The sequence below is a fragment of the Leptidea sinapis genome, chromosome 46 (assembly GCF_905404315.1).
Source record: "Leptidea sinapis chromosome 46, ilLepSina1.1, whole genome shotgun sequence".
Taxonomy (NCBI): Eukaryota; Metazoa; Arthropoda; class Insecta; order Lepidoptera; family Pieridae; genus Leptidea; species Leptidea sinapis.
Genome location: NC_066310.1, coordinates 6,097,313 through 6,108,692, shown reverse-complemented (window position 1 = coordinate 6,108,692; position 11,380 = coordinate 6,097,313). Strand labels below are relative to the sequence as shown.

General features: G+C 34.2%; 1 protein-coding gene across 1 annotated transcript; it reads right to left on the bottom strand.

The window, feature by feature from the left end:
• Positions 1 to 6,266: 6,266 nt before the first annotated feature.
• LOC126977856 (NADH dehydrogenase [ubiquinone] iron-sulfur protein 4, mitochondrial) lies at positions 6,267 to 11,380 on the bottom strand. Its single transcript, XM_050826493.1, has 3 exons — positions 11,212 to 11,380; positions 10,980 to 11,142; positions 6,267 to 6,752 (listed from the first exon to the last, which is right to left on the bottom strand). The coding sequence occupies exons 1-3, from the start codon at positions 11,253 to 11,255 to the stop codon at positions 6,396 to 6,398; spliced, it is 564 nt and encodes a 187-aa protein (XP_050682450.1). The 5' UTR covers positions 11,256 to 11,380; the 3' UTR covers positions 6,267 to 6,395.

Here is an 11,380-nt window from a genome sequence, read left to right as displayed (position 1 = left end):
TTAGTTTGTAAGGTGCTGCATCCAATATATGAATTGTGTTCAAACTTAAAAGGGTTTCGTAATTATTTAAAAAAAAGAATAAACTGTATAAATTTAAATTATCATATATCGGGTGCATCAACTTTAAGAGCTTGAATTTGTTGTTTGTGTAAGGATGCTTCGTGAACATAATAGTCGATAGTAGTGATTACTGTCATAATTAGTAATCGCATCCAACAAATACAACGATTTACCCCCTTATTCATAATGCTCCGATAACTTTACTGACTTAGGTCAATAGAAGAAGACAGAGTGAGAATTAGCAACGCTTTAAGTTAGCAGACTATTATGAATAAGGGGGTTATTATCTATGACTGCAGTGGTCGACCTGTCACCACAAGCAGGACCCGCTAACGAGTTATATTATTATGTTATATTATATTCTGTTGTATCGAGATTTGATATAAAAAGGTTTAATTAAGTAATGTTAATATTAAACTAATTTCCGATGTGAAAATTCAGTTAAAATAGCTTGGGTTTCAATCAGTCAATCATATCCAACTACGGAGGGAACTACGGAGTCAAGATGCTAGAGCATAGTATCCATTGTTAGAAATCCCAATGACCCAATGAGTTAGAGGTCGGGGCCGAATGCCGGAACGAGAATACATTTATATGTTGAATATTGATGTTAGTTTCCCAGCCCACACACATAAACACATACAAGCATCCATGATATAAATATGTATTTACGGTATACATTGATATCGAATTGTATGCCTAGTTTGGAGGAAGATAATTTGTGTAAAAAAAATTAACAAAAAAACAACCGACTTCAAAAACACTATTCCAAAACAATAGATAAAATATGCACTAAAAAGTTTAAAAATAATTGCGTATTTTTAATCTGAAGTACACAAACTAATAATAATTTGTCAAAATATGTCTAGATCTACTAAATTTTGCATTGGAGCAATGAACGTAAGCGAGTAAAGTTAAGGCTGAGTATCGTTCATTTGCTCCTAAGAATTGAAGAGTTCCATTACTTCAGTTCAGTTAGTTCAAGGACCCCATTATCAGAAGTACCTTTGAAGTATATTCTTTCCAGAAAATATATCGCAGTTGGCGCGATGTTGAGTTATTCGTAAATTTGTCGCACACACACTTATATCAAATTTAAGACTTTTATGGTTTTCTCATGGATGCCATTGTCAGATCTGGAACCACACGGAAAGCACCAGCTTTCAAATAAAAAAAGAATTATCAAAATCGGTTCACCCAGTCAAAAGTTTAATGAAATGACCTTTTTAATATTCCAAAAATAATTATGTTTTTTTTTTAAAGAAAGATTATCTCTCTCCCACACATAAAATTACTGGTACAGTAGCAAATCGATAATTTGAATAAAACTAAGAAAATAAAGTTCAAGGTGTTTAAATATAGTTGAAAAGTAGTTACTTAGTTAGGGTCATAATCTAAGAAGGCATTCGCCCTTTTTCTTATTGAAGAAGAAAATTAAATAACCCATTTTGGATATAACCTGATCGATGAGTTGGGAGGAAAGATTTTGGGGTAGGTATTAAAGCTTCGCTTCCCTTCTCTGTCCTATTTGTATGCAGTAGTACCAAGAAAAGAAAGAAATCGTATATGTATTTAAAATAGCAAAAATTTATTTGAGTATAAAGTTAAGCTGAACAGATTATTGTATTACCTTGGATGCATAACAATTGACAGTAGATACCTACTCTATATAATTCCTAGGAATTTTCCTCCTGATCATTGGCTAGTTATTGTAAAGAATGCCTCAATAATTCACATTGCCTGTAACATCTACCCATCATATAAATAATAAAACAGAATATTCTAACCTCATCTTAAATATGGCACTGAGAACAATGTGAAATCTGAGAAATATCGGGAGCTAGGCATACGAAATACTTATGTTTAACAATAATGACGGGAAATGCCGTGCCTAGTTTGTATTAGTGATCTCAGTAAGATTTGTTTTGTTATTTTGGTTGAGTTCCCGTGTCAGCCTTTCAGGAGCTTTTCTAAAATATGGCAAGGGTAGCGATGGCTAGTCCATGCGTCATGCTCATGAGCGAACTTTGCTTGGGTTGACTGGTTAACTCTGTCATCACAAACTTTTTGCTTTAAAAAAGTAAAACTAAACTAAAATTTTCAACTTTATAATTGACAACCTTTTTGAAATGGTAAGATGGTAAAACCTTGACTCTCATTCATAAGTGCAATTTTTAATACAAACTTTTTTTATCGAAGTTACAGGTAGGTACCTAATAGTGATATAGGTATATTAAAATAAACATCGCCAATATCGCTGACCCAAAAAATTACACTTGCCCGATGGTTTCTCGCAATATTGCTTTTTTGTATAAGTTGCAGAAAAGATCTTATTAACATTACATTAATAACATATTCTTATTGAAGTCATTCAATTTTGTAAAAGAATTCCTAGTTTTTATCTTAGTATTGTTATTTACTAATAGCCTTAGCCAGATTTTAAAGTGGATTTTAATTCCATTATTTCGCTTCGTCCTTTTGCCAAAAACCTATGCTTTCTTTTAGATTAGACAATAAATAGCTTTTTTATATTTACATAGTTAAATACTAGATATTACCAGTAGGAGATTCTGCCTAAAAGCGAAATCTATTATTCAGTTTTTTAGATGTAGTAATAGGAAGGGGGTTGTCTATTTACGACACTCACAAATCATCCGAAAAAAGCATGTTACCGGGTTCACATGATGTTAAAAGTAAAAAGGCATTAATTTTCTCAAAATTTTTTGATCTCATTTCTTATATACTAGATACTACTACTACGAAGTAGTATGGGGTGAAACCATGGAGGGAAACTCTTCAGCTGTAAGCTAGTAAGGAAGTAAGTTCCAAGTCCCTCTAGAATGGAAGAGAGAATGAAATGAATTTAGATATTATTGACGGAATCAAGTGCGCTGTAAAGTTAATATTTTTTAGTGACTTGAGTGTTGATTATATTATGTTTTATCACAATATTTGCCCACTTGCGACTGAATACTGTAGAGCCCTAGGTACTTCAATGTAACGGTTTTACCGGACACTTTTGGGTACGTCATTGAGATGATTCTGCTTAATTCTTCCCTCCATAAAATGTCACTTGTCAAAATACGTCCTAAATAGGAAGCTTATACGTCACGCGATGCGTGCAATATTTAATCTTGTCCTTTTTAATATTATTATAAATGTGCACACAACTGTATAACCTTTGCATCCTTTCCACTCAAAAAATAGCTGTTTCGGACACAGTTACTAAGTCTTTATCATCCTTGAAATAATATAAGTAATATTTATAGGTGGGCAGTCTCCTAACATGAGCGATATCAACATAAACCAGTACCAGAGACTGGAGTTAAATATTTTTACGTGCGTTATTACTTTTCTCGAAGATAAGGATTTAAAGTATTTAAAGAAATGACTATCGGAACATGGAGATGGCGTGATGCTAAGGGGCATCATCTGCCTCTAACAGTGATACAAAATTATGATCTGTCATCTCGGTCGTAACTAACGTATATAAATACCTACATAAGTGCCATTAAATTGCATTGGCATCCAAACACAAAGCCGAAATACAACTAGTAAATAAGTAGGTACTACCGAGGAGGACCACTGCACATACAGTTGATATATGTAATTGATTTAGGTCTACGACAAGGCGACAACCCCTCTCACTTCCTACAGCTGCTTTACTCTATTATTTATTGGAATCTTTATAATTCAACAAACTGCATAGATAAATTTTTAATTTTTATTGAATAAGCCGTTATTTTGCGGATATCGGTATTATTTAAAATGCTTCGAACTTCGATTATTAATTTTATTAATCTTTGTTAAAACCGATATGTTGTGTTAAAATGAACCAAAGAGGATGTAATAATTATCCTACGTAATAAAAGGCGGGACTGCCTAAGTAAAAATTGAAATTTAGTTTAGTATGAAACGTGCAGTCATTTGACATAAGTTTGAAATAGTAGTAATTGAAGTATCGCGATTGGCCACGAAGTATAATCCGGCTAAGTTTGAAAGCGAACAGTTGCTTATTACCTACGTAGCGAATTTCGGATATCTCCTTTTTTACAAGATTATAGCCGTCATCTGTCAATCTTTCAATGACTGTACGTTTCATAAAATCGAGTAAATCGCTTTTTTTTAGAGTTACGCTAGGCTGAATTCTGAAATCAACATGCCCGATGCACCATCATAACGTGCGGGCAGGACCACTAAAGAATAATTAATTACATTTAGAAAATCTTTGATAACAGCAGTTGTGTTAAAGGTAGGATCTCAGACTATACAAAATAATCTTTAAGAAACTTTAAATATTTAAAAATAATTTTAGTTCCTCGAGATGTAAATAAAAACGAATGCAATAATTTTTCTCTAAATAATGTAGACTAATAAATTATTAGATGAAAATTTTAAAATCTTATTATACTTATGATGTACATTTTAAAATAAGGTAGTTAGAGAATTTCACAGTCAGAATGTTGGACACGAATTTTGTGTTATTTTATTTAATTGTATAAATGTAAATATATTACAAAAGTGAGATCAGCGATATATGATTTTCTTCCGAGGTACAAAATAATAATTAACCATGTTGAAACTGATTAAAAAAATTATTAAGAAGTTGTGTATTTATTTCACAAATAGGTAAGTCTACCCCAAACTATTTTTAATACGAAACGGCCAAATAAGGTTCTATCATTAGATTAAGGATTGGACTCCGCTGTACTCAGTACTCTGACTAGCTCTAACAAGCTGCTCGATGTAGATGGTGCATGAGATGGCGAGGATTACATTAAATACTGTTGGAATCAGTAAAATTTTCGTTTTTAAGCAATAAAACGTATTTGTGTACTATTTTAATTTAGTCAGAATCAAAATAATAGGTACGTACCTATATTGTCGCTCACAGGCAATGGATACGGCTATGCTCGGAGTTTCCTTGCGAGATCACATCAGAAATGAGGAGATCCGCAGGAGAACCAAAGTCACCGATATATTGGGGAGGGCACATTGTTCGACGGGCAGATATCAGTAAAGTCCTCGAATGGCGATCACGTACCAGAAGACGCAGTGTTGGTAGCGCGTTATCATGAAATAATAATGGTGAAGATCAACTCATCAGTCGGGACTGATTCAGTTCTACTTTTGTTATCATTGTTGGGAGTTCGGCACAGTAGACATCTGCCGTTATTGCTTGACCATCGGAGAAAGCTATAGTGAATAACACCATGCTGAGACCACCAAACGCCACATTAAAGCAAAGCTTTAGGACTCTATTGTGGCGTACTTTTAATCGCATGTCATAATTCGATCCAATATTCCTTCATTTCTGTATCGGTTCAACAAGGCAAATAACACGCTTCATTTCAACACGCGTTTCCTTCTGCAGATCAGTCAAATCATGAGACAGCCTTTTTTTACAATTTTTATTTTATTGATTTGACGCAACTGAGTCCGTATTATTGGTAAGGTAACGTTAAACCACGCCGCTTATTTCTTGGGTAGTTTGGCTCGGATCGGCTACCACCATCTCTTTTAATTCATTGTTATTAACCTGTGTGGGCGGTCTTCTACGTGGTTCGTTCTTCAAATCAAAGTTTCCACCATGAAAGCATTTAAACCAAAATCGCACGGTGTGTTCATTAGCAGTCCCCACTCTGAACGCAAAATTGATATTGCGAGCTGTTTCTGCCACGTTAGCTCCGGGTCAGAACTCGTATTCAAAAATCACTCGAAATTTCGAAGTATCCGTCTTTCTCGTTTAAGTTAATTAAATAAATTAACTAAAAGTCGATGATGGAATTTTGAACATTTTTTAAAAGAAGGACTACATAGGTACCATGTGAAAAAAGTTCCACTCAAAAACCTCTAATTATAATTTGGATCGCAATGACCTTTAATATGCCTTGCTTTTTTTGTTTCTCCATTTTTAAAAGATGGGTCGGATCGATGAAATATCGATGAATAGGTGACGAATAAAGCTTGCGCGTACGTCACTGCTCCCTCGTGAGCACTTGTGAGTCCCTACCGCATAGCCACGCTGGCGTGGCCGACGCGCGTATTACGATTTCGATGCATACATGGAAAGTGAGACAGGCCTGCGGTGAACTAAAATAGAGCATTGCTGCCCTTACTAATGATTTAGATTGAATATTATAAAACAAATAAAAATTATATATAAAATACCAAACTGTTACGAACTTAAGAAAATAAACAAGATGGACTCTGAAGAATTTATTTAGAGCTAGTCCTATTTACATATAATTTGTATCTAGTTTATTACATTTCAAATAATAAATATTTCTATGCAATCAAATTACAATTGAGTTTTATTAGAAATCGTAAACAATTTACTTTGTGGAAACTCTAGTACGGCGGTTCCAGGAAAAGTTTAAACCATAGTTCTTGGGCCTGAACTCCTTTTCGATTTTAGGCACATCCACATACCAACTCCAGCCATTCTTTTCACAATGCTCAATTGCTTCATTAGGAGAAGTGAACTCCAGCTTAAGGTTCGAAAGAGGATCTCCAGTGGATGTCCAGCCCATCAATGGGTTCTCCCAACGCTGGCGATTGTCAAACTCCATCTCCCAGTGATGAATATTATTGGTGCCACTCTGCATGGCGTTCTTAGGTGGCTGGTAGATACGGACTCTGCGGGTCTTAACATGCTCCTCAGGGACACCAGTTATTGGGCTCAGATCCACCTGAAAGTTTATTTTTTAATATGAACATCAGACAGACAGCAGGTGTACCGTTCTTCAATTTTTCCTGTCAAGCTGCTGACATGATTGCTGCCCCTGAATTCATAATTCGCATGTCACACCATAAATTAGTTTAATTAAAACCATCTGGATGTATGGCATTCCTCTATAATGAAGTTATCAAGGAACCACAGCGGCGCCTATTTCTGCCGTGAAGCAGTAATGTGTAAACATTACTGTGTTTCGGTCTGAAGGGCGCCGTGTGAAATTACTGGGCAAATGAGACTTAACATCTTATGTCTCAAGGTGACAAGCACAGTTGTAGTGCCACTCAGAATTTTTGGGATTTTTCAAGAATCCTGAGCAGCACTGCATTGTAATGGACAGGGCGTATCAACTTCCATCAGCTGAACGTCCTGCTCGTCTCGTTCCTTATTTTCATAACACAAAAACTTACTTCCACGTACAAACCAAGTTCGGAATGAGCTTCCTTATGTTGTGTTTCTATGGCGATATGACATGGGTACCTCCAAAAAAGTGCATACATCTTTCTAAAACACCAGCTTAGTTCCTGTGATTCCTCTGGTGACCTACATGCTTGTTTGTCCTCCTCTTCCGAACTTAGAGTTATATTGTGAAAATTAATGACAATAAACATGTAAAATATACTAAATATCATATACTTTGCAAATTTCATAACTATGTAAATAAATGAATACACCATATATACAGTCGTGGTCAACTAATTAGGGACTTTCTAGATAGTGAAGAGAAATAACCGGTTATGTACATATAAATATAAAACCCTATTGATTTCTCAGTAACTATTATGTGCATAGTTTGGTCCAATTATTATGCCATAAATGGCTGTAAATAAAAAATTAAATAAATAGAAAAAAGTGTTTAATATCAAAGGTTAACGACGTATTCAATTTAAGGTATAATTCTGTAGCAGGACATTTAATTAAGGAAAGTAAAGTAAAATGAGAAATAGAGTTAAACAAAACTAGTAATCTGCAGTATTTTAATTTCTTTAACAACCCCATTTTATTACGTGTAAAATCAGTACCCAATAGCAAAACCTTTGTTAGTAATTACCGCTTGACACCGATGTGGCATAGACATTATCAGTTTCTGACATGTTTCGACAGGAATGTTTGCCCATGCCTCACGAATCTAAATTTGTGGTACGATAAGCGGCAACTTTTTTCTTGATTTCATGCCAAAGGTGCTCGATTGGGTTGAGGTCTGGGCTATTTGTTGGCCAATCTAGCACTGATACCGACTGACTGTTAAGAAACGACTTGACTGAACGGGCGGTATGTTTCGGGTCGTTATCATGCTGAAACGTCCATATAATAAGGAGATGTTCCTCAGCGTAGGGAAGCATAGTTTCATCTAATATTGCCTTGTATTGATGTTGGTCTAAATTACCCTGAAATTTCCTCACAGGTCCCACTCCACGTCCAGAAAATGAACCCCACATATTAATGTTTCCACCGCCATGTTTCACCTGCTTTTTTGTGAATCTTGGATTAATTTCCGCTTTTACAGGACGCCGTACGTATTGCCTTGCATCTGAAGAAATCAAATTAACCTTGGTCTCGTCAGAGAATAATACATGTTGCCATTGGGAGTAGGTCCAATGTCCACATTTACGTGCAAACATCAAACGTGCATTTCAATGTTCTTTCTTCAACAACGGTACTTTGCCAGCCACTCTTCCGTACAACCCTGCTTCTACCAGACGTTGTCTAACGGTCCTCGCTGATACACAGGCTCTTTCGACCGCCCCAAACACTTCATGTTTAATTAAAACAGAGCCTAGAAACGGATCTTTCTTAGCTAATCTGGTTATCATTCTATCTTCTTGCCGAGTTGTTTTTCTCGACCTCTTTTTTCTGGGCATATTTAAAGCAGTTTGTTGCGCCTGAAATGTTGCAGTGCATTGCATACCATAATTTTTGAATAATTTAAATATTCTGCTATCCATCGGTATCACCAACCACGCTCGACAAACTTCATGATGACTTTTCGTAATGTTGCATCGCAACTTTTATTTTTGCCCATTTTTGTTCAAAATAGTTCTCAAAACTTAAAATTAATAATCTTGATTGCCGCCAAAACTACCAAGAAACAATAGGACAAGAAATAAAAACATATTGAGATTCAGATTTTGAAAATAGAACGCAATATCTCAGTGTCGATAATTAAATGACGAGCCGGCAGTTTTTGAACAAATAGCATAGTGATAATCTATCAGCTATACTGTAAGGAGGTTTAATGTTTAGGAAGTTGTTATTGTTTGTATAGTCGGGCACATAAATGACTTATTATATCTACATGTAAGGGATATGGAATCATGTTTACACTAATTGAAAAATAAAAAATAAATTCACAATTTGGTTTAAATAGAGAGTGTCCCTAATTAGTTGACCACGACTGTAGGTGTGATCTTGAAAACATAAAAAATATAAACAATATGATATTATTAGCTGATCTCCCTTACTTATGGAATAAACACACAAATTTATAAAAACAAATTGTTTAGATTTAAAGAAGCGACATCTCTGGTCATCTACCTAATATGCAATTATTGAGGTTGAGCAGGTAATCTGTATTACTATAAAGTTGATCCTGTAGATGAAGCCACAGCCTGAGAGTTTAACAAGACATTGGAAGATTTACAGATCATGTGTCATTCAGTCATTTGAAATTTAATATTAGATATATTATAATATATAAAATTTAATTTAATTAATTTCAAATTAAATTTGAACATAAAAGAACAATCTCAAACCACATAATTATTTGATTATAATTTACAGGTTCTAAATAGAATGTACATTTAATCAGTATAGTGAAATCTTAAAAAAATATACAACTATATTAACTAAAAGAATAGATGTGAGAATAAAAAATACGAGTGAAGAAGTTTACATTTACATTATATATATCGCTGACACATGAGGCCATTAGAACCAAAGTGGCATAACTACATAATAATATAGTCGGAATAATATATAAGAAAATAGTCGGAAAATATCAATTTATAAAATAAAATACATTGCGTGCGTACAAAGTACACATGTCAGAAGTGAAACCTGCATGGTGCATGAACCTCTAAACTGCATATTAATTCTTGGTACGGGTTGCTAGGATGACACATGATTTCAACCGCTATGAAAGACATTCCTACCACCACTTATACATATAATAATATATTCTCCTGGTGTCTATGTAGTAATATGTCGTGCACTTGGAGTCAGAATATATGTATGTTTATATGAATTTATGTATGTTTAAGTAAGTATATTGTATTAAATATATCATTGTCTTGTAACCCAAAACACAGGCTATATATGCATAACTTGGGGCAAGATAATATGTGTAAAAAAGTGTGTCTATATATTAATGTATACTCGCGCCATACTTAAAATAATCTCTTCTCTAACTATGATCACCTGGTACCAAAACATTGTATTATGCTTCCTATCTCATTATCTTCCATGTTAAATATTATGAATTGATGTGACTGCTCTTTTTACTGTCGCTTCTTTGTTTCATCGATGATAAAGAAGCTTTCACTTCAATAGTATGCATATTTCTGTCTCATTCTTTGCCGGCTTCAACCTACACATTTTTGTATTTGTGTCTCTTACCTGTCGTTTTTTTCGGTTGCATCTGGTTTCAAATCAAAGTTTTCACTATTTATTTACTCAGCAAAACTGTAGCTGTCATCGCATTACATCATGATTTCAGGTAAGTAATAAACAAACTTATGTCAACAGATCAATTTCTGTTACTTTTGCCGTAATATTATTTTTATATTCACATAAATAATGTAATTTCTATTTCAATAACAATTGAAATTATGAAATGAATATATTATGAAAGACGATTTCGTAAAGGGAATTAGCAAGAATCTACCAAGACTAAACTCTTTGATGGGTGGAAAATTATTTGCTCCATAGTCCAATTTTTTTGTGATGGGTTTCAGAATGTTACAACATTGATGTAAGTACTCTAACTTTCTTTTATCACAAAATACAATTAAAAATTTAGGTAAGAGGTGTTTATTATAGTATGTATCTTGTTTTCAGTTCTGAAAGGGAATCTTACAGCAATCGTGTAAATTGGTCCAACTAAAAAGGGAACAAAAAGTGTGTAAAACCAGTAGTCTACGTAGTAGAAGTATTATAGAACAAGTGTTAAATCAATATCATTTACCTTAGTGGGCACACAGATTGTACACTCATATACCATCTTTTCTTTTGCCTCCTCAGGTAAAGCAGTAACAGTGTCAGAATCAATTTTTGGTGCCTCCTTGCGGCAAGTTGGATCTATCTCACCTGCTAATCGAGTAGTACATGTCGAAAATGCTGGCAAAGACCTAAAATTTATACACCTTTTAAGGAGATAATTCAAAAGAGAAGCAAGATCACGGTTTTAAGCTTCATACCTCGAAAAAGAAGTCTTTGCTGTCGTCGCGATTACCTTTAACATTATTTTGCAAAAATATTAACGTTAGTAAAACAATATTTGCCAAAAGTGATTATTCAATACCTCCCGATCAATTCCCAAATAAATCTAAAAAAATCTTAAAAAATTGTTTTTGTAACTGTCAAGTG

Coding starts and splice junctions, on each gene's coding strand:
- LOC126977856 (XM_050826493.1), bottom strand. CDS start 11,255: ATGTTAAAGGTAATCGCGACGACAGCAAAGACTTCTTTTTCGAG. Junction 11,143..11,211: donor GCAAAGACTTCTTTTTCGAG/GTATGAAGCTTA, acceptor TATAAATTTTAG/GTCTTTGCCAGCATTTTCGA. Junction 6,753..10,979: donor CAATCTGTGTGCCCACTAAG/GTAAATGATATT, acceptor ATAAACTTTCAG/GTGGATCTGAGCCCAATAAC.